Source organism: Chionomys nivalis, chromosome 8, assembly GCF_950005125.1.
Source record: "Chionomys nivalis chromosome 8, mChiNiv1.1, whole genome shotgun sequence".
NCBI lineage: Eukaryota > Metazoa > Chordata > Mammalia > Rodentia > Cricetidae > Chionomys > Chionomys nivalis.
In genome coordinates this window covers 2,189,283-2,213,074 of record NC_080093.1, presented here as the reverse complement: position 1 = coordinate 2,213,074, position 23,792 = coordinate 2,189,283, and the positions used below count along the sequence as shown (strand labels likewise).

General features: G+C 44.7%; 1 protein-coding gene across 2 annotated transcripts in view; it reads right to left on the bottom strand.

Moving 5' to 3' along the window:
* The window catches only part of Shtn1 (shootin 1), a 103,580-nt gene that overhangs the window by 11,841 nt on the left and 67,947 nt on the right, over nucleotides 1-23,792 (bottom strand). The window contains exons 13-17 of one of the 2 annotated variants that reach the window (XR_009057552.1): nucleotides 17,739-17,842; nucleotides 12,745-12,798; nucleotides 8,513-8,633; nucleotides 3,692-3,881; nucleotides 3,370-3,551 (exon numbers count right to left, since the gene is read on the bottom strand). Coding sequence is in view for 1 of the 2 variants with exons in the window: in XM_057777189.1 (XP_057633172.1) it covers nucleotides 3,692-3,881; nucleotides 8,513-8,633; nucleotides 12,745-12,798; nucleotides 17,739-17,842 (469 nt within the window). In the remaining variant the exon portion in view is untranslated. The remainder of the gene's footprint in view (nucleotides 1-3,369; nucleotides 3,552-3,691; nucleotides 3,882-8,512; nucleotides 8,634-12,744; nucleotides 12,799-17,738; nucleotides 17,843-23,792) is intronic. The other variant, XM_057777189.1, reaches the window with a different exon arrangement.

Sequence of the window (23,792 nt, the reverse complement as noted above, 5' to 3'; positions counted from 1 at the left end):
GTGGGATACCTGCACAGGATTAAGATGGAGGACAATGCTACCCAAATAGATATTTGGGGATCTCATATTTACTGTTGAACTTCTGCTTCTATTTCTGAAATACTGAAATGCCTGCCTGCCATTAATCCAGGGTTATTTAACTGTCTGAATCCACACATGTTGATTACACTTTGCAGGGGTGGCTTGAAGGCTTTTAGTTTTCTTACGCAGAAATTCCTTGGCTTCTACTTTTGCATTCTAACTTACCCACTGGCAAGTCAGCCAACACTCCAGCCCTGCTGAACCAATTGGGCAAGCATAGCTGGAACTTTGTGCTAAGCCCGTGCATTGTGGAATCTGATGACTTAATCTTGAGGCGGTACAATGATGGAGATGCGCAGCACTGAGCTAAACGCACACAACTCCTTGGACTCTAGAGAATGTTTTCCTGAACTAAAGAATCCAACCCACAAGGAAGTCTTACGTTTCAGCCTGTGCATGCCTGTGGTATGGAAATGCTGGTTATATGCTATTCTAGTCAGCTGATATTTGACCACTTAATTAAAATTAAAGAACAAGCTTCTCCATCCATCCATTTATTGAGAGCCTACCATCTCTTAGGGTGTGAGGGGTACGCTAGCCTTGTACCCATGGGGAAAGGGTAGGGAGCTGAGGAAGCCTTGAGTGTTTAAAAAAAAAAATGAAGTCTGGAGTGATGTACAGTGTTGCTATGGCCACAGCCGTGTCAAGGACCAGTGCCTTGCCCCTGCAGTGAAGCTCAGACTGTGGTAAATCCTTTATCTAAGTGGGAATGTTGGCAATTATGCACAAAACCTATCAACTTCATCAAAACCTATGCAGCCTCCTCCTCCCAAGAGTTTACAACCTGACAGTCCTGTCTACAGAGACCTCCCATTGGTACTAGCCAACTCCTTCCCTGTGCTGCATGTATAAACCACACACAGCTGAGTTCCAGGCTTTGAGTAGTTGGTGCCCTCCATCAAAGTCCACACACCACCCCATGCCAGCTTTTCTGCCTGTGTATATTTCCTTTGTGCATTCTTTACTACCCCAGTCAGATTTCCAGGACCTTGACGTGAAGGACACAACAGGGAAGGGCATTCTTGGTAAAATGGGTCGTGTAGGCACAAGGCTGGAGAGCAGGCAGTGTGAGCACCAGGTCGTAAGTGTAATGGAACCTGGACAAAAAGGCTTAAGTGGAAGAAAGAGAGGGGAGGGTATCAGGGGCTACAGTGAGGCAGTGTGCAGGTCTGTGTAAAGTTGGGGTGATCAATCATATGTATTAGAGGCCGCTAAGACTGACATCCTCCCTAAACCCTGTCAAGAGCTGGGAGTGCCACTCACCGGAAACACCATGGTGGTGATGTCACCGCCAAAACGAAGGGGCAGTTACTAGAGCTCAAAAACTCCTTAATTAACAGGAAGAAGTACACGATACATATGTAGAAAAATACCACAATGAAAGCCATGACTGAATTGTAGCCAATTTAAAAACAGTGACTGGCTGGGTAGACGAATCAGTGGGTTAAAGGCTTGTTGAGTAAGTTTGCGAACCCAATTCGGATCATCAGAGCCTCTGGGAAGCTAGACTCTGTTGTGTGCACTCTGTGCTGACGCAAGGTGGACATAGGAGAATCCCTTGAAATTTGCAGCCCAGCCAGCCTGGTGTACACAGCAGTGAGCAAGAGAGCCCACCTCAAACAAGGTGGAAGGTGCGGACTGGCATCTGAGCTTGTCTTCTGACCTCCACACACCCACTACGGCATGTGCACCTGCCCCCTCACCCGCCCAACACACACATGATCTCATCTCTAAGTGTCATGCTTGCTCAAGCCCATGAGGTAGGGCAAGGTGGCCACAACCACCATAGTGGTTAGTATAACTGAATGAACTTATTAGTCAGAGCCCCACATAGTCCTGAAAACAACCCCTCTGGTTCCTAAACAGTTCTCCTGGCTGGTAACACACGTTTTCACTTGTAGAACCTGCAGGTAAGCCTGTCAGTTATCTCGAAGCCAAGTTTAAATGTAAGTAAGGGAAGTGAATAATGAGCCTGCAAATTCACAGAATTCTGAGTCATTTCGTCCAGCTGGACTGCAGCAAGGGGTTTCAAAAAAGGGCGCTCTTTTTACTAAATGACTGTCAATATGAAAATACACGGCACCGGTTATCTCAGCTAAACAATCCAAGAACGGAAGACAGAAGCATTGGGTTACAGAGTTTAAAAGTTAATACAGCCACACACAATACTTAGATTAGTGCTTTAAGTAGATAAATTAAGTTGCAATGTGTCTCTTAAGCAGTCATTGAACAAGCAAGATGAGAAATAAATTGAGTTCCACATTGGCCTTCCTGGCATCTAACATCTCTCTGTCAACACGCTGATCCTTTTTGCTGTCAATTCAACACACATTTTGCAGACCCTGGGCCTGCAATTATTTCATTTCCTTTCTTGGAAATGTAATTTCCACTTACTTTTGGAGAATAAAAGGCAGACACAAAAGGAGGAAGGAGCTGCAGTATTTTCTGATTAAGATTATCTGTGCAAGATGGTGAAGAGGGAGAAAATCTATACACCCGTTCTGAAGCATTTCTCAGAGACCAACTTGTCTCTGCCAAATTGCTTTTGTGTCTGGATATTGGTTCAAATGCTGCCAGATTGCTGATGTCAAATTAGGTGTTAAACAAACTTAATAGCAAAGGCAAAGAATGAATACAGATCATCTTTCTGGGAGATGTACAAACAGCTCCTGGCAAAGAAAGGCAAGGGGACTGTGAGAAGACATGCTTTAAGAAACCACAATGAGATTAGGTAAGACTGTAAATCAGCAAAGAAAGCCATTCATTCCAAAGGAGAAGGGGGATCTCGAGGGCCCCACTGAGAGAAGAGCACGAGAGGAAGAAAACACTAGTTGGCAAAATAGATCCAAACTGAATCTCAACTTCATTAGTCCAGGTTTCACCTTTTAAAGCTAAGACAGCAAAAACTACAAAGGAGGGGCTCTTTCTCTCCTGACAGAACAGGAAATCAGAGGTTTAATTAACTGTGATTACAAGATTCGGCTGATCTGATTGGCCTCACCTCTTCCTTTTCATTAAGTGACAATCTAGGTGACACGCTGGCACGAGAAAAGTGTAGACTGATTTCAAATGGAGCCTGCCATTGTTATAAAACAAATTGATCCTCTACTACACTGGTTTGCAACACGGTCAATAGCAGGATTAACCCTGACAAAGTGCCACTTGGAAGCTGGTCTCTATAGATAACCCTGTATGTGGCACAGTCTATCTCCGGGAAGACCAGGATAAAGGCACACCTTCCAAGGCTATACAAACGCAGGCTGCAAAGGAGTCGGAAAGATCTAGTACCTTCTTCAGGTCAAGGAGGCGCAGAGAGTGACAGCCTAAAGACAGGTGTCTTCGGGTGCAGAAGCATCAGCCTGGTCACCTCTTTGTGTAGGAGGAGGACCCAATGGATGGCCAGTCCAGTAGGTGTGGTATTTGCTTTGGAGCTGAAGGAAATCACCAAGCTGGGAGCCTAGAAGCAGAAGCTGGCTCAAAGGAGAGGGAAGAGGGTTTGGAAGGCCACATCAAAGCCTTTCTGAAGAGCAACAGATCAAATAAATAAACGCATATTATAGTCATGACAGATTCGTCTACATTCTACTTAATAAAGAGCATCGTTACTTACTGAAACGTAACCTTGGAATTCGTGCATCCTTCCAATTTACGGGGCCCTTCACCTGGCTCAGGTGTTAGGGGACACGGGCTGTTGAATTCTGCCTCCAGAGTTTTCTTGTTCAAGGCTGTTTTTACACTGGATACAGAACCCAACACTGGCATGGATTTGGACTCTGAGGTGGCTAATATCCCGGTAGGACCTTAAAACCAAACACATACCTCAAGTTTAATAATTCTGTGTGATGCTTATTAATGGTATGAAAGATTAGCTGAAAATGACCATAGGAAGCAAAGAGGCCAAGTTGGTTAAAAAAAGTTTAAGCACATGCTAAAAGAAAAAGATAAAGTCCCTACCAGCAGTCTACTTGCTTTGGGAGCAAGTCTAACTTTCAGGGCACCTGGACCACACTGGGAAATTGTGTGCAGACATTTAAGAGGCTGCAAAATCCCAGGTCACACTCCCTTCACTGACTTGACTGGTCCTTAGTAATACTGCAATTATGGACACTCTTTCTTATTTCCAAATATGGCTTTTCTGACAGCCCTGCTTGAACCATTTTGCCTCTCAAGAGTTAATTCTTCCGAAAACTCATCTCTGCATTTCAAACAGAAAATGGACCAATGTCAAAAGGTTCTTTCTAAAAGGCTCATGAAGACTTCTTAAGCATTAAACAGCTTTTATGAACATTTTCATTTTAATGTGAATGAGCAGTAAGTGGATTTATTGCCTCTTAAAAAAACAGACACAAGATTATAAAAATTAAGTGGCAAAGAGTTTGGGCTGTTTACCTTCTGGTCTCTGCTGCTCTTTGGGACAGGATTTAATGACTACACTAGGACTTGCTACTGAAAGTATTGGCTCAGCATCCCAGAACTCCTGGGCTGAAGCTAATAAGCCTCACCTTGAGTTTTTGCTAGGTAGCATGCTATAAAGAACACCTACCTCAAAACTTCAGAAGGAATGTTCTTAACAACCGGACTACACAAGTCACACATATGCAAATTAAATAATGTCAAAATGAAGTCAGAAGACAACCTTGAAGGGTGCCATTGAAAAGTGGGCTGACTTGGGAGATTAGAGCGTGTCACAGGGTCGCGATGCGGCTCAGGTGGAGAAGTGCTTGCTCAGCATGGAGTCAAGGGCTCCATCTCCAGCACAGACTGGGCATGTGGTGTAGACCTGGAACCCTAGGACTTGGAAGGTGGAGGCAGCAAGAGCAAAAGCTCAAGGTGACCCAGAGCTACATAGAGACACTGTCTCAAAAAATATAGAAGAATCATCTCCCAATCTGGTATTACACAATACAAAATGTTAGCAAATCCCAAAGGAATTTAGCTTTGGGGTCATAACCTTTCATGTGGCTGTGAAAATGTCTGGAGAACCTAAGAGGGACTGAAAATGGGCTCAGCAATTCAACTACTCCTCCCTTAGTTCAACTCCAAGACACAGACCAACTCTGGTCTGGTGACAGGTGTGTGACTTTCTTACTTTGGGCAGACAGGATGGTGGCATGCCCGAGGGCTCTGTTTAAAAAGTCCCTTTCCTTCGAGCTACACTAAGCCTTGTGTTGCATGAGGATGTGGAAGACAGAAGAGAGGGGCAGAAAGATCAAGCAAAGAGGATTCTGGGAAATATGAAGTCTAATTCAAGATTTGCCTCCTCTCAGGTGCTTTGTCCTTGGTAACTCGGCTGCAGCACTAGACTGTCCTTGTGGGAAGATCTCCTTCTGAATGCGCCAATGCTTGCTGCTTATTTCTATGTCTGCAGCTACTTAAAAAGGGGGGCAGCGAGCTGGGCTCCTGTTTTCCATATATACAAAAAGAAATGAAGAAGGCAGTGTTTGCGACGTTGATTATTGCGTTCTGTATTTCCTAAGGACCTCTTGCAGCTCTCTGTCAGTCTGGCGGGCTACCAGGCTGGGGGTTGGGGAAGTGGGGACAGCAATGAGTCCCAGGAAAATAGCAAACTGGTGGGTCCAAAGGGCAGATGCTCAACAGCTGGGGGCTGGGTCTACAAAGCCTGGCTACTTCCTTAAGTCTCCTTCTTCCACTTGGTCCCTCCCCTATTTCCCAGAAGTCTTAGCGTGCAAGGGCAATGTCACAGGTCCTGTACAGAAGACTCAAGCCTGTGCATCACTGATCTCTGTCACTTTCTTCCTGTCCCACACCTGGTGGGTTTGGCGGCCTTCTTGTTTTCTCCCCATGGAATTTTCATCTTGTCATTTCATGAGCTTTAGAGAAATTTTCATGTGACAAATTCTGTTTCATGCTTGGAAAACTGTGACCCATTGAAGGGGGAAAAGAGGGTTTTGTTTGTTTAAGATAGTGAGCAAAAGTTTGTCAGATTTCTTGTTTCCTTTTTTTCCCCCTTGGCTATTAATTACAACTCACCCCTCAGTGTGTTCTGACTGTCTACTTCACCAATAACAGATCATATTTCTTTGTTCAGGGGTTGAAAAAAATTTTTGAGGCAGGCTTGCATGTGGCACAGGCTGGCCTTCAAGTCACTATGTAGCTGAGGATGACCTCCTGCCTCTAACTCCCAAGAGCTAGGATTACAGACATGCATCGCCATACTGTTTGTATGGTTCCTTGGATCAAATCCAGGGCTTTATATACTCCAGGCAAACATTATACTAACTGAACTACATCCCTAGTCCCCAACTTTATTTGATTTTTATATTTTATTCTAATTTTCCTGGAATGGGACACTGAGTATTTGTACACTGGCAAAAAAATAATCAATCAAACAAATAAATAAAATGAAAGACTCTTATTGCGTCTCTAAAATGTGTTCCTTCCTCCACTTTTGGAAGTATTCCTATCTCCATACTGACTGGAACCAAAGTGCTTCCTCATTTCTGCTGGAAATGAACTCTGAAGCAATGAGTGATGTGTGTATCTAGCTTAATCCACGAATGGAAATGTTTTTGAGAAAAGAGAAGGATTGGAGTAAAACACACAATATAAATCACAGTCGTGGAAATGTCATACAGTAAAGCCTCAGTAGAGAGACCTACAGAAGAACCTCAGTGGGATTCTGGGAAGGCTGTCAAGGTACGAAGTCACCAAATGGATGAGGTGAGGTGGCTAGTTCTAGTAAAACCATAAAAATTGTCTCCGAATACCCCTTTAATGTTCCTTTTGTCCCTTTCAGGTTGTTTGCTGGGTGGGAACTCCTTGTATGCCATTTATCAGTAGAATTCTCAAATCAGACCACACACTATTTTTATGTCAATGTCCTTCCTCCTGTTTGGAAGTAGGGTAGCTCACTGTTCTAGAAATCAGTCTGGAGGCTCAACTGGCTGTCCAGTGTGGGGATCCACTTGGCTCTACCTCCCCATCGCTGGATTACAGATTGTGGATTTAGCAGTATGGATTCTGGGGTTTGAACTCAGGAGGTAATTACTATCTCTTCGGATGGATGACTCTAATGTTTGTAAGTTTGACTGCTTATCTGGCCGATTCTGATTTGAGGAATCACTCATTTGAGTCAATCTCTATGAAAAGCAGAGCTTGACCATCACCGTTCCATTGAGAATATTCTAACAAGTTCAGCTAGGCAGGGTGGGTCAAGCCTATAATGCCAACCCTACGGAGGCTGAAGCAGGAGGGTCATATGAGTTCAAGACCAACCTGGGTTATATAGCAAAACCTTGTCTTTAAAACAAACAAAACCCTTGCCACGTCAAGTTGGTCAATATGATTCAACATTTTATAGATTTTAAGCGTTCACAAGGACTGTTTTCGACTAAGCTGAGTCTTAAAAACAGCTCAGCTCAGGACCTCTGGTTGCTGATTCTTAGTCTTCCTTTGTGGTGGTTTTTCAGAACCAGCTTCCTGGCTAGCTCCCATGGGGAACCTTCATAAAGGTTTCCGTTAATCACCATCGCCAAAATCATTCAGACAACTGAATCCACCCAAAGTTTGGAACAGATCCTGCAATGTAAGACATGGATAATGATGTGACTCAAACACCCAGTGGCGACGGTGTGCTCACTCGTGGGGGCAGAGCTGGAGTCTTTCCCTCGGGTGGTCCAGTCAGATCCAGGAATGAATGGGTGTGAAAAATGCAGATGATTTCTCTGTGTTTGCTGTCACTGAGGTGTACTTCCCACTAAAGCTGCAAAACTAACTGTGCCAGGCAGAGTGAGGGTGGGCAGGGCACTACCTCATCTCGAGAATAATGTCACAAAGTCACTAGAGATACACGGAGAAACTGAGGCACGGAAATGCTGGATAGCTGGCCTAGGACAAGCAATGGGCAAGTGACAGGCTGGGACTGGAACTCAGACCCTCCACCTGACACTGCATTGTTGACAAAATCCACCTTGATGAGGGAAGAGCTTAAGGCCCACAGGGAAGGAGGAGAATGTTCTTGGGCCCTATGGCCACTAGTCAGCTGCCCATGTTCCTGTAAACAACACCCCCCTGACTGATACTCCTACACACAGCAATAACGAAACATGTAAACAACCAAACTACAAAAGCAAACAAAACTCATGAAAATAGAAGGGTGACAAGCTAGAAAAACAAGATCAGTGGAAAGGAGGGGGACAAGAAACTGGAGTGAATTTGATCAAAACACTTTGTATACATGTATGAAAACCCCACCCTGAATGTCTTTATAAGGGTCAGATCCACAAATAAAGATGCGGATGCCCACGTGAGCATCCCAAGAGGTGCCACAGACACTCTTTGCCCAGCCAGTACTTCTCACTCACATTAAAAAAACCCTAAACATTCAATACTGATTATTTAAAAGATGATTTCGCATTAAAGGGGTTTAAGGGAAGAAGAGAAGGAACACGGAGGATTCGAAGTGGCTTACTACTGCTATCTGCTTCTGCTGTCACCTTCCTGCGGCGTAAAATCCTCTCTAACTCAGTTTCACTGTTCTCGGGGCCAAGGGATTTTAAGCTTCTGGAACTAGTGGATTTGTTAAGTGTCCCCTAAAACAAAAACAAAAAGGTTAATATAATATGCAAAAGAACATAAAATGCAAAACAATAAAACATCGTCAAAATCTGAACAGAACTAGGAAACAAAACAAATTACACACAAATGTATATGGGTTTCTCAAATGTGCTCATACATCCTCAAAGTACTCAAAAAGATGCTGCGGATGGTGGTGACTGTCACTTCATCTCAGAAGAGCAAGCAATACAAGACCAGCTCGTAGGCAGAATACCGCAAAGGTCAACCGGAAGGAGATACTTGCCCACGGGTGATGAAGATGCCGATAGGTGTCCACGAAGGAGAGAATGAGTACATTTCACTCACCTTGGAAGGGTATCTTCAGACAGGAGCTGTGAACTACCGAGCACAAATCCTCTGGGAGCTAGAATTGTGTGGCCTGCGACTGAGTGAGTGACCCTGGCTGCACACCAGGTGGTACTGTTGTGGCTGAGAAGCAGGCACATAAGGGCCCCCAGTGGTCTACCGAGCTACAGTGACATGGGTGTGGGAGAGGAATGCTGTGGTCCTATAGGGATGGACTGGTTTCCATGGTCCTGACAAACAATAACACAGATGCACTTTTCCAGTGCCCAGAACATACTGTAGGCACCGAAAGACCATCAGTTTAGGCTCCTCCTGGAACTGGCCTGGCTTTCTAAGAAGACAAAGACCAGAGAGTCATGGTTTCCCATCCAGGCCCTTCTGGAAGTCTATGCCGAGGGGGAGCAGCTTCCCATCTCTTTCCCCACTCGAGTATCTGAACAGTACAGTGATAAACTTCTCACTTAGAGGTGAGTGTGTAGCTCATCATGAAGTGCTCCTCCTCAGCTATACCATAAGCAGGGTTGCGGAGATCAGAAGACACAAGATACAATCAGAGGAAGCAAGCAACAACCTGCCCGATTGCACGTCTGGGTGAGAAGAGGCTTTGGTTCAGCATGGATTAGTAGCCAGCCCAGCCTTTGTATCAGCTGTGAACTTGCTACAGGTTTTATTTCTATTCCCTCCTAGCTTCCAGTTTCCAGAAGGGTTCTTTGAATCCTATTGTTTAGGCATGGAAATTTTCTAGACCATAAAACAACAAAAAAGTTCCTTGTGGAAACCAGATAGTTACAAATCTCTCATAGAAAGGTTACAATGATGCTTTCATTATCTCTAAGCAGGGACCACACCTGTTTACAGACACAGACTGGGTTGGGGTGGCCCACAAGGCTAGGAGCCTGTGGCTGCTGTTAGCTGCCTAATGAACTGATTCCAGCCGACATGCTTGAAGAAGACTCTTAGTTTATTTAGGCATGTGGCATTTTTCTCACTGGAAATGCAACATTTTGCTTTTCATTTGCTACAAAAATTTATAAAATATCCAGACGGAACAGACGTGTAATTTTGCAACAGCTCATTTAAGTTCAGGAGTGAGATGATTTGGTTCACTAGGTTGTAGGCCTGTATCTACTTGTTGCTAGAGAGATACAGTGAGGTATGACTGGCCCTGGGAATTAAAGAGAATGAATGGCCACTTTCCACACACTCGAAAAGAATGCAAAGAACAAGCATCCCCACATTATTTCTAAGCTTCTAGGAAACTTAGCATTTGAAACACTTGTGAGTAGCTATTTAAAAACCGTACGGTTCTCACTATGGAAATAACTTATAGGGCAGTCAGATTGTCTGACTCTCAAGGCCATTGTATCATTTTCCCCAGTGGAAATGGCTGTTGGAAAGGAAATTACGTGCTATCTACTGTTATTAAATTTATCTTTTCCATGACCCTTCAGCTCTCCCTTTGGATAGCAGTATTATTTCCCCCCAAATCCAGGCCATCATGAGCCGGGTGCCAAAATAATCATTTTCCAAGTTGAACCCCCAACTCTTTGTTAATTTACTGACTGGTATGATTGATGCAGCTTATGTATGTAGGAATAAAGCTTAGAGGCAGTGGGGGCTGGAGGACAGAATGCTTCTGCATGACTCTCAAGTAAAATGAAGACGAGCTCGGCTAGTTCAGCTCCTGAGATTAGTCTACTTCTGCATCTGACTTCTCTATTGGACTCATAAAATGTGCCAGCCAGAAGCAGGCTCAGAAGCCATATGGTACACACAGTCACCTCACTTTACAAGCAATGGAACCCAGTGAGGCTTAGGGCTGTGGTCGGGTCCCACAGTAAGCCAGGGGTAAGCCTGAATTTTAGAGGTAGATCGAAACCCCAAATAGTAGTCTAACTACTTCAAAGCACCACTGTCACTCAGCGGTCACCTCACATGTTAAAAATATCACCATACTAACAACTTCCAGGTAACCAATATATACTGGCCAACAATTGCTGCACCTGCTCAGAACGGTGTCCCTTGGAGCTACAGAAGAAATCTGCAGATGAATTTGTATCTGCTTGTTCTTTGGAAATTGCCAGAGTGGCTTTTAAATGACAAAGAGGCAGGGAGAAGACCAGGAACAGAGTCCACTTTAAAAAAAAATTAATGCAAAGAAATATTATTCCAGAATCATTACGATGAGTGATACATGAATATCAGAAGAGACAGAGGTCTAAGAACAAACCCTGGACAAGGATGAAAGAATTTTCTAAAATTATTTTTCACAAATAGTAAATAATTCTGCAAACCTACCTGCAAGAAGTAATATAAAATTATAGTGGCTATTATCTGAAAAGTAATATTTAAGCTGTGGATGTAAATCAGTGATAAGGCAGAAGCTTACCATGTGTGCAGTACACACATGCACACAGGCACACATGCACACGATGATGTTTAATTTATTAAACTTGCTACCATGAACCCCTATCTACCACTGATGCATTTTTTGTAATCAAACATAGATATTTGATTTTTTTAATAAATCAAAATTTTAACAATATGGTTGACTCTTCAAGACCAAAACTGCTCTTCTTTCTCACTCTCATAGGACAACAGGGACGTCCTCAACCACAGGAATTAGCATTTGAATAAGAAGCAACAAAAGGGGCTGTCATAGGGGGCAGAACCCTGGTCAACAAAGTCTTCCCATCATAGGATTCGCAGGGGTAATAGCTGCGTCCTGGGGGCGTTCTAATCCGTGACTCTGTAGGTAGACCACCACTGTTAACCAGTGATACACTGCTCTTCAGGGCTAATCCCACTCACTTAAAACTAAAGCAAACTAATTAAACCATTCTGTGTGAAGTCTACTGCTTAAAGTCATTCTTGATGAAAACAATGCTGTTTACCGTCATTATGTGCACGTCTACAGGATGCTTAATTAGCCTAGTAACAACAAACAGGGGAGGGATTGTTCCCGCACCTCCTCCACCCCGCGTTTGTTGATTTACTATGCATAATAACTGGGGTCGGGCTGGAACGAGTCTGAAATAGAGCTCGGGCTGAAGCACTTCCTACGTGACTGCTGGAGAGAGGAGCCAATAGCGACCCCAACAGCCAAGCTCCCACTAGGAAAAGAGACTCAGGGCCAGAGGTGAGCAGGCGTATGCTCACCAGCAGGCAGGACGCACTTTCTGAGAATGAAATTGGGGACAGAAAGACTTTCAGGGAGCTGGAACTCTAGCTCGGCTGATACAAAGCTTGCCTAGTTCGGAGGCTTGAAGCCTTGGGATAGATCTCCAACACCCTATACAAAGAGTATGGTGGTGCACGCCTGTAATCCCAGTTCCTGGGAGGCAAAGACAAGATCATGTCAAGTTCCAAGCCAGCCAGGGCTGCATATGAGGACAAGAAGATGGGAACCAGTCCCCTCAACAGGAGGCCATCGTAGGCTGGAAGTGCAGATTTACTTGTAGGTGTCAGGCGTTCCACTCTCCTGCCTCCGTGCAAACACTCGGTCTATTACAGCTCTGTTATCAGAAACAGGAGCTGGTCCTCAGGTGGGCCAGAGACTGGACGTCCTGCAGCAAGGTTGGGACTGGAGTGCAGTGATAGCAAACAAGGCATTTGATACACGCGCTGGAGGTTACCATACACACAATCCGGCAAATATTTCAAAGAAATGACCCTAATAATCAGTGGACATAAAGCACACCAGAAACAACTATCCACGAAGAGTCAGACTGGTTTAAAACACCTCCACTACTACCCCGGAACACAAACAGTGACTCTTACCAGAATTCCCTTCAGCTCGTCCACCGCGCTCTCTGAGCCCTTTAAGGAGTCTGGCTGCAATTCAAAAGGGAAGAAGAAATTACTGAATGATTTGATTTTAAAATATGAAAGATTTAAAAACTCTTTATTAAGGATGTGGAGGAGGGAGGGGGGAGCAAACGACCTGAAGGAGACGTTTCTTCCATGTGGATCTCAGAATTCAAATATGGGTCATCAGGCTCGGTGGCAAGTGCTTTAATGTAGAAAGGAGGCTGCTCTTTCGTTTCCCAGCCGCCCAGACCCGAATGATCACACAGAAACTATCTTAATTACAATACTACATGGCCAATAGCTTGTGTGTATTTCTAGCTAGCTCTTACATCTTAAATTAACCCATTTCTATTAATCTGTGTATCACCACGAGGCTGTGGCCTACCAGTAAAGTTCTCTGGCATCTTTTTCCTTGGGCAGCTACATGGTGTCTCTCTGACTCCACCTACTCTCTCTATATATATCTCTTCTAGTCTGGCTATATTCTGCCCTGACATAGGCCAAAGCAGCTCTATCCATTAGCCAATAAAAGCAGCACATATACAGAAGGACCTCCCACATCACTTTAACCGATTGAGCCACCTATCTTGCTGGCCCCAAACGGAGATGCCTATGTGATAAGTTGTTGGTGATCTTTGTAGGGGTGGAAGGAGTATGTGTGTGTGCTCATGGTTTCTGCACAAGAACATGCCCCCATGAGCACAGGGCCCCATACGTCCTCCTTTATTGCTCTGCACTTTGCTCCCTTGAGACAGGTCTCTCACCATACTTGGTTCTTGGCCATGCTGGCCATCAGCAAACCTCCTTGATCCTCCCATCTGGGCTCTCTGTTCCGGCCCCAAGCTCTCCAGTGCGTCCCCCACCCTGTGCATGTGCTAGAGTTACAGGCATTCACAGTTGGGTGCTGGGGACCTGAACTCAGGTCCCCAAGCTTGCATGGCAAACTCTTATTGAGCCTGAGTTGAATTCCCATGGTTCTTTTAGTTCCAGAAAGGGCAGCTGATAGATGGGTCTTTCAAAGTAAGACTACATCAGGAGAACAAATACTTCAGAAGGATACCACCTACAGAAGAGTGTTAACACCCCTGGGTGCTGGAGCCTTCGAACCTGACCACCTGAGCTCAATTCTGGGTCCATGTGGGAAAGGAAAGAACTGATTCCCCCAAGTTGTCCTCTGGCTCCCTTTACACACACACACACACACACACACACACACACACACACACACACACACACCAACAGTCAAATGTAATAATAAAATTTATTAAAAAAAATAATCCCAACAAAATCTACAAAGAACTCAAGAAATTAGTCATCAAAAAAAACAAAAACAAAAACAAACAAACAAACAAACAAAAAACACCCCAAATAACCCCAGTTAAAAAAAAATAGAGTACAGACCTAAACAGAATTCTCAACAGAGGAATCTAAAATGGTTGAATGACACTTAAGGAAATTCTCGACATCCTTAGTCATAAGAGAAATGCAAATCAAAACAACACTGAGATTCCATCTTACTCACATAAGAATGGCCAAGATCAAAAACACTGATGACAGCTTATGCTGGAGAGGTTGTAGGGAAAACGGAACACTCCTGCATTGCTGGTGGGAATGCAAGCTGGTACAGTCCCTTTGGATGTCAGTGTGGTGATTTCTCAGAAAATTAGGAAACAACCTTCCTCAAGACCCAGAAATACCACGTTTGGGTATATATCCAAAGGATGTTCAATCATGCCACAAAGACACGTGCTCAACTATGTTCATAGCAGCATTGTTTGTCATAGCCAGAACCTGGAAACAACCTAAATACCCCTCGACCAAAGAATGGATAAGGAAAATGTGGTACATTTACACAATGGAGTACTACACAGCAGAAAAAATATGTCATCTTGAAATTTGCAGGCAAACGGATAGAGCTAGAAAACATTACATTGAGTGTGGTAACCCAGACCCAAAAAGACAAATATCAAATGTACTCACTCATACGTGGTTTTTAAACATAAAACAAAGAAAACCAGCTTACAAATCACAATCCCAGAGAACCTAGACAACAATGAGGACCCTAAGAGAGACATACATGGATCTAATCTACATGGGAAGTAGAAAAAGACAAGATCTCCTGAGTAAATTGGGAGCATGGGGACCATGGGAGAGGGTTAAAGGGGAGGGGAGAAGCAGGGAGGGAAGCAGAGAAAAATGTAGAGCTCAATAAAATCAATAAAAAAATTGATCCCATTTGCATTTTTTAAAATCAGGACAAAATTGGGCTGAGATGTTAAACTTTTACAGTCACGGTTTCCTGAGAAATGAGCACCCCCTCAGTATCAGACATAAACTCTAAAACACCAGTGTTATCTAGGCCAGTTCTACCTATCTTCACTATGAAGAGAACTGGAAAACAGGGCAGCAAATATCCCCAAGACAGGTTTCCTCTTTCAAAAAAACCAGCATGACAACTGTGCCTTCTGAACCAATGCTCTGCCTAAAAGCAGACTCAGAAGTGCTGCCACGCACCAGCATGGTCCTGGCTGCTGAAGCCTTCTGAAAGCTGGACCACACACTATCAGACGTGACATTCTGGGGCTGGAGGTCCTGGGGAAGAGGTTTGGACTCAAGTGTACCCAGACCATACCAGCAGAGTTCAGACCTACACAGTCTGCTGACAGTCAGAGAAAAGCCCAGCTGTCCACTAAACCTCTCTGATGCTTCTCAGATTTTGAGCTCACATGAAATAAGGTCCAGTTGTTGCAAGAGAAGAAAGCAGGAGAAGGGTGTCTTGAGGCGTTGACACAGAACAGTGTTGCTTTAAGATGCTATCTGTTTGGTTTTTATTTTGTTCTGTTTGAGGTAGGGTCTTTCCCAGACTGACCTCCAGCCCACAACCCTCCTCCTTTCCAGGCCTCCCAAGTGCTAGGACTGCAGGCACCAACCCCTGCACCAAGCCCACCATTTTCACTCTACACTAATTTGGTTTATTACGACACCATATTTTCATCTAGAAATAGTCTGCTCTCATTTATTTTTCCATAATAGCTGTGACATAAAAAGTAGAAAAAACAAAATTTCTTTGCAAGGTGGCACCCACACCCTTCATTGTTCTCATTTGTCATTTCAGTTGATCCTTACAATAGCCCCACCGAGTCACACACGGAAGGGACTGGCTGCAGCTGCAGCATCCAGACTTCCTGCAGGTTCGTTCTACCCACTTCCTTCGGTCTCCACTTTCTTCCTCGTGGAACCCTGCTTCCAGGTCACTGGCTCACATCTCCACGGCACGGTTGCCTGAAACTCTTGCCTGCTTAGATGTGAATCTGCTCTGTGAGCTGAGTGAGACTTCCCTCTTTCCAAATCCAGGTCACCATGGCCTCTCCTACCTTGCCTGGCTGTCTTGCCTGCTGGTGACCAACTGGCAACTTTAGAGGCACCTTAGAATGTCCACTCTACAGTTATCACACTGGGAGTTCAAAAAGTTAAAGGGAGCCGGGCGGTGGTGGCGCACGCCTTTAATCCCAGCACTTGGGAGGCAGAGGCAGGCGGATCTCTGAGTTCGAGGCCAGCCTGGTCTACAAGAGCTAGTTCCAGGACAGGCACCAAAGCTACAGAGAAACCCTGCCTCGACAAACAAACAAACAAACAAACAAACAAACAAACCAAAAAGTTAAAGGGGAGCGACCTTCAGACTGAGAAGGAGGTTTCAGTGGTAAAGGGCTTGTCAGCATGTGGACTTGGATTTGATCCCCATTGTGTTAGTTTATAATCCCAGCCCTGGGGAAGGGGAAATAGGACAATCCTTGGGCTAGCCAGCCAGCCTGGCCTAATCAGCCGACTCCAGATCAACGGGAGACCCTGTCCTGTCTCGAGACTCCGCAGGTTTCCCTTGCCTCTCCCCACAGGCATGAGAAAGTACACCCACAGATGGATGCATCTACACAAACATACACAGACACAAGGGAACACATGTACCTTCATGCATGCACACACACACACACACACACACACACACTCACAAAAGAGGAGCAAAATGGAAGGAAAACAGAAGCAAGCCACGGAGTATGATGAACAAAGAAGGAAGTCTGTCCATAACTCATCAGAGTGAGGAGAGAGTATTCTTTTCAAGAGCAATCTCAAAAACTATTACTGGGCCTGTTTGAATGGGATAGACAGCCATGGGAGAGAGGAAGCCTGCAGTGTACTCTCAGCATGGGTCCCTCACTGTGCTTCTCAGGAGGCGGCTGCTGGCAGGCAGGCAAAACAGCTTAGCCTACCTATTCTATTTGGCCTTAGTTCTCTTCCACTATTACTGTGTCGTGTTCTCTGCGCATGCGCGCGCACACACACACACACACACACGCACACAGGCACACACACACACACACACCGAAGCCTCCCGGGGGCAAGGGTGTTGTCTGCCTTATCCCTGGTGTCCACATTGGTATCTGACATAAGAGAACAAGGAATCAACTCTCAACTATTAGTGTCTGATATGATGACTTTCCTCAACTCCCCTCTGGAAGAGATGGCAACTCTGGGCAACAACTCAACACCCCTTCCAAAACAGTTCAGGCTCACCCGCAGTGACAGAGCCCCTCTAAACAGGCTTACTCAGAAGAGAGAGCTTTTAGGACACCTTAGTCTTTCAAGCCTTGGCAGTCAGTCTTGATGTAGCTTTCATCAAATTCCAAACTTTTACATTAAAAAAGGGGACTGGAGAGACAACTCAGTCATCAAGAGTACCAGATGCTGTCTCAGAGGACCAGGGTTTGACTTCCAGCACCCACATGGCAGCTACAACCACCTGTAACTCCAACTTCAGGGACTCTGCTGCCCTCTCTGGCCTCATGGGATACCAGACATAAACACAGCAATGCACAGTCATACATGAAGGCAAAATACCCACCCGCTCATAGCCCCAGCTCTGTATACAAACACAAGCAGAGTGTGTGCACAGCCGCATGTACCTTTACCTTGGGTCTGGCCGTCTGGTTAACTGGTCTAAGATGAACTCCCCGTTTAATTCTGTCCATCATCTCTTCCACTGCTTGTCTCTTCAGGTCTGTGACTTCCTCCGCTGTGTGAAGAACACAGATAGAAATCATCCGAGGTTATAAGAAACAGCGAATTCCTCCTTCTGGTAACTTGGAGACACTGTGCCGTGTAATTAATAGAAATCATTTTTTCAGACAGTGGCAGAATACCAATAATTCTCCAAGGGTAACAGCTACTCTGTGGATACTAAGTAATGTATTTTTTAAATAAGAAAAATTTCTTATCAGAGTGTTTAGAATTATAACTATCAAAGTCAAGTTTGTAGCACGGAAATCAATATCTTCTCACTTATGAGAAACAATGCAGATTTGGTTCATTCATTAACACAAGAACGAATCTTGGAGACATGGATATCTCCAGGTCTCCCCCCGCCGCCCGGTGTGTGTGTGTGTCTGGGGCATGTGCACATGTCTGCGTGCCTCTGTGCACACATACAAAGAGCATAGGTGCACACATTCGGTGTCTTGCTCTATCACTATTCATGGTACTCTTTCCAGACACGGTCTTTCAGTAAACCCAGGGCTAGGCTGGCGGCCAGTGAGTCCCAGCAGCTTTTCTGTCTCCCCTTCCTGGTGCTGGTATTACAGGAACTTGTGTAGTCAAACCCTGTTCCTTAAGTGGCTGCTAGGGATCTGAACGCAGGTCTCCACACCAAATGTTTTTACCCACTGAGCCATCTTTCCAATCTCCTCCAGGTTTTGCAGAAATGTAACCTTTACCTAATCATTCATTTTTGCCACAAAGATGGTTTTTTATAAGTTATATCAGCCTGTACGTCAAAGAAGGTGAACAAAACCCGTCTAAAAGATCAAAGAAACATTCTCTCTCTCTCTCTCTCTCTCTCTCTCTCTCTCTCTCTCTCTCTCTCTCTCTCTCTCTCGATAGGGCTTCTCTGTAGCCCTGGTTGTCCTGGAACTCACTCTGTAGACCAGGCTTACCTCAAATTCAGAGATCTACCTGCTCCTGCCTCCGAAGGGCTGAGATTAAAGGTATGTGCCACCATTGCCTGGCCAAGAGATATTCTCTTTACGAGAAAGAGAGTCAAGGAATGAACAACAAGTAGGCAAACCTATTTTTAATTCCATCTTTTCTTTGGGAATCAAAGAATAAAGAAAACATTTACACAAATCTTTTTTAAAGCTTTTTAAAACTGCTCCTGGTTTAAAAATAACAAACATGCATCCAGCGATAGCTGAAATGAAACAGTCAAATGTGATTATGAATTTTCGCTTTCAGAGTTGGTGTGCGGCTGAGGAGCAAAGTATGTATGGAAAATTCAAACCTCCTACTGTCCAACTTTGTGTGTGTGTGTGCATGTATGTGTGTGTTGTATACACGTGGAGGCCAGAATAGGAGGCCAGGTGTCTTCTTTTGGTTCTCTGCCTTACTGGCTTAGAAAGGGTCTCTCCCTGAACTTGCTGCTTGTCACCCGGTTAGTTCAGTCAGTCAGGAGGCTCTTGGAATCTGCCTGACTCTGAGGCTCTTGGAATCTGCCTGACTCTGTCTCCAAAATGTTAGGGCTGTAGGCTTGCAAAAGTTTTTGCCTGTTTTTTCTGGATTTGAACTCAGTTCCTCACGCTTGCAGAGTAGTGACATTCTTACCTGAGCCACCTCCTTAGCCCCTATTGTCTTATTTTTGCCTGGCTTTGTTGCATATACCAGAGTCGGAGGGATACAAATGAGTAAAACTGAAATCTGTTGACCATTTTCTCATGGAATTGCATGACTGAGGCACGGAATCATTTGGAGCATCCGTCACCATTAACCTGCTTCTACACCTATATAATTTCTGGTGGACTTGCTTCAGCTGATACATCCAAGTAGGTTCCATAGAGACCTAATCTGCATGGCGAACACTCAAGTCTCTCGTGAGACTTGACTTCTGAAATCTGGGCTGTAGACAGATGTTATATCTGTACTTTTGAGTAGAGATACCTAAGCCCCTCAAAGGCTGCCTTCTAGATAACGGAGACCATAGAGTATCCCAAACTGATGAGCGCTAGTTTCAGGCCTAACTCATGGCTTCCTGTCTGAGGAGACTTCATGTGGCCCCTAAGCAGACATTCCTCTTCTATGGGAACACCAGAATTTAGAAGTTTCCATTGTCCTCAACTCTGTAGCACCAATGGCTGCCTTGCTGCTACATTCACAGTACAATCTGACTTCAAAGAAAATTCTGTCCTCAGAAGCTATTGAAAAGCTAAGAATTAAAATGTCTCCTTGTGGAACATGTTTCAGATCCAAGCGTCCTATCTTTTGACAGATGTCTTAGTTACTTTTGTCATCGCTGCAACAAAGTATCTGAAAAAAGCCGCCTGAAAAGAGGTTTATTTCAGCTCAGCACAGGGGAAGCTCTTCAGGAGTGTGAGCCACTGGTCACACATCAGTCAGTTAGAGGAGGGTAGATGCTTGCTTTCCCTTTTAGTCAATCCAGAGCCCCACAGTCGGGACAGGTCCTCTCACCTCCACTAACCTAACCCAGAAACTTCTTCATGGGAATGCATGGAGGTTTGTCTCCTGGGAGATTGGAGATCTTGCTCCACAGATAATCAGTAGCAATCATCACAAAAGGCAGCGTGGGAAACACAATCACAAAAGTTAGAACTCACCAACAAACGAAAAATGTAGGATGGGATGCTTTGGGGTAACCAACTGTGTGCTCCTAAAACAGCGTTTTGGGGGTAGAGAACTTATTCTCTACAAGGGGCAGACAAGAAACTCACCCCCAGTCATTCCGTTTATGTACAAACATCTACTGTCCACACACAGTGTTTTTCTGAGCCTGCTCAAAAGGAGATAAAAACCAGGTCTGGCACATAAGCACCTGGCACAGGATATGACTTAGTCCTGGGAACTCAGAAACCAGCTTCAATGCTCGCCCCATTTTTTGTTTTGTTTTTCAGAAAGGCTGCCATTTTGAATGAGACTAGGAAGAGCTGCATGGCAAAGGAACACCGCCTACAAACAGATTAGCACTCTGCAAGGAGTGACTGCAACCCAATTAAATGCACCGTACAAAAAGTAATTAAGGCAGACAGATGGAGAATTACGGGCCACCACCATTCAAATCTGCTACAGCATCTACCAGCAGGAATTTAAAGTAGTTCCTTATATTTGCTTGCCAGAATCATAGTGACAATTCAGAGAAGTGCCACTATCTGTATTGTGCACAGATTATAAACCAGGCTTTAATTTCTCAGCCTTTTTTCCCCAAATATAAAGGCTTAATTGGTCTTAAGGAAAAGAAATCACTCTTATCAGATTCCCTACTCAGGCGCAACACAAGGGCAGCGCTAAGCTAGCTGCACAGCTTTCTTCGTCCCACCGACCTGTTTTTGAAATAGCAAAAAGCAATCTATATGAACTTCTGAACTATTAAGCAGTTCTAATAAACTGGCACGAGTCACCTACGGAGCGCTCATGGTATGTTTTGTAATTCTTTCTGCAATCACACAGTTGGTAATTGTCTCACAAAAGCATGTAATCAGGGGGACAATGGAAATATGCAGGATGCTGGAGATTAGAGAAAAGGGACTAATGAAGACAACAGGTCTAATGTTATTGAACTGCCACGGGCTAAAAAAAAAAAAAAAACAAAGGTTCTTTGAGTTAATGCTTCAAGGTCAGTCTTGGATCAGAAAGCTACATGTAATTAATTGGGGCTTAAATTTTAAGACCCACTCGGAAAATAACTTAGATCTTAGAAGAAGAGAGAGAGAGACCCATAGACAAAACTGTCACCTCAGTACTCAATCAAATCTCTGGTTATTACCAAGAAGAAATGAAATTTATTTTTACTTCCCTGTTTTGCTATATTTTTAAAGAAGATGTCAAAAATTGTGATGTTAAAAACTACCAAAAGGGCACATTATGTTTGAATAAGTTTAGAACTGACCTACAGGTTATAAAATTAAAGGAATTTCTTGACTACAGTATTGCCTCTCCCCAAAAGGGATTATGGGGTTGCAGAGGTGGCTGAGTAGGTAAGAACACTTACTATATAAGCATGAGGACCTGAGTTCAAATTCCTAGAACCCATGTAAAAAACTGAGTTTGGCTCCGAGAGCCTATGACCTCAGCACTGTGGTGGACAAAGGAGGACTGAAGGAGCTTGCTGAATGCCAATCTAGTTCCTGGTTTAGTAAGAGAATTCTCAACTAAGTACGGAGGGGGGATGGAGCAGGATATCTGTTGTTCACCTCTAGCCTCTGCACACATGCAAGTCTGCACATCTGCACCCACGCATGTGCAGACACCACACACACACACACACACACACGCACACACGCGCACACATGCACGCACGCATACACACGCGCGTGTGCACACGCCTGCGCATGTGCGCATGCACACACATACTTCTTGCTCAGAGAGCAGACCGAACTATGTGGAAATGACTTGAACGCCAGAGCCCAGCACAGGCTGAGGAAGAGCCAATGAATCCTTAAAGCAATGGAATTTAAAGTGAATCAGATATCCTAGTTAGCTTTACCATTAACTCGACACAACCCAGAGTGGTCTGGAAAGGGAGCCTCAACTGATTACCCAGATCAGATTAGCCTACGGCGTGATGGAGGTGGGTCATCTTTCTATCTGTTGTTTCATTGGTTAAGTAATAAAGAAACTGCCTTGGCCCCTTTAATAGGACAGAAAATTAGGTAGGCGGAGTAGACAGAACAGAATGCTGGGAGAAAGAAGCCAAGTTAGTGAGTCGCCATGATTCTCCCACTCCAGACTGACGCAGGTTAAGATCTTTCCTGGTAAGCCAGCTCGTGGTGCTACACAGAATATTAGAAATGGGTTAGATCAATATGTAAGAGCTAGCCAATAAGGGGCTGGAGCTAATGTTTAAAAGAATACAGTTTCCATGTAATTATTTCGGGGCATAAGCTAGCCATGCAGGCGGCTGGGTGCCAGGGACGCAGCCCCGCCGCTCTTATTACTACAACGGCGGACTGTCTTGATTATTGATTGATGTGGGAAGGCCCAGTCCACTATGGGTCGCACCATTCCCTGGGCAGGTGATCCTGTGTATCACGATTAAGAAAAACCCAGAGACAGAAATTGGGGTTCAATCTGAAGGTCAGAAAAGAAAAACAGCCAGCCACTGGTTCTTACCTCTACCTCAGTCCAAAATGGCGATCCTGCCTCCAGGAACTTCAGAATGAGACTGTGTGAGAGCTGTCTCCTCCTGTTTTATAATCCTCTCTAGTGCTGGGATTAAAGGTACGCATCATTACCTTCCGGTTTCTATGGCAACTAGTGCGGCTACTGGGATTAAAGGTGTGTGTCATTACTGCCTGGTTTGTAAAACTGATCAGTGTAGCTGTTTTACTCTCTGAACGTCAGGCAATCTTTAATAATTAAAATGCAAATGAAATGTCATTACAATCCTGGGTTGTATAAGAAAGCTGGCTAAACCAGAATTGTGGCATACACCTTTAATCCCAGCGCTTGGGAGTCAGAGGCAGGTTGATCTCTGTGAGTTCCAGGCCAGCCAGAGCTATAGAGGTGAGGGTGGAGGGGTCAGGGTATAGGGTACAGGGGAGTATGACTTAAGAATAAACTGTGAGTCAGCAAGCAGCTTTCCTCTATGAAAAGCTCCTGCTTGAGTTCCTGCCTTGACTCTCCTCAGTGACAGACCACACCCTGTAAAGAGAAACAAACCTGTTCCTCCCCCTGTACTGCGTTTGGCCAGTGTTTTTATGCCACCAACAGAAATCAAACTAGGACTGGCTAATGAACCACTTGTGTGGGTTATAAATATTAAGAAGTAAGTGGAGGCAGAGGAAGACCTGTGAGCACACAGCATGGAGGATATAGAATTCCAACAGTATCTTGCTGAGGCTCTGGCTACAGGAAGGAGCAGCAGAATACGGCCAGAAGCAGCCAGTGTCTGCCAGGGAGAAGGTCGCTCCGGGGAGTGGGGCAGACTTAGGTGCTGAGCAACTGTCTCGGTTCCAGTTTGGGTT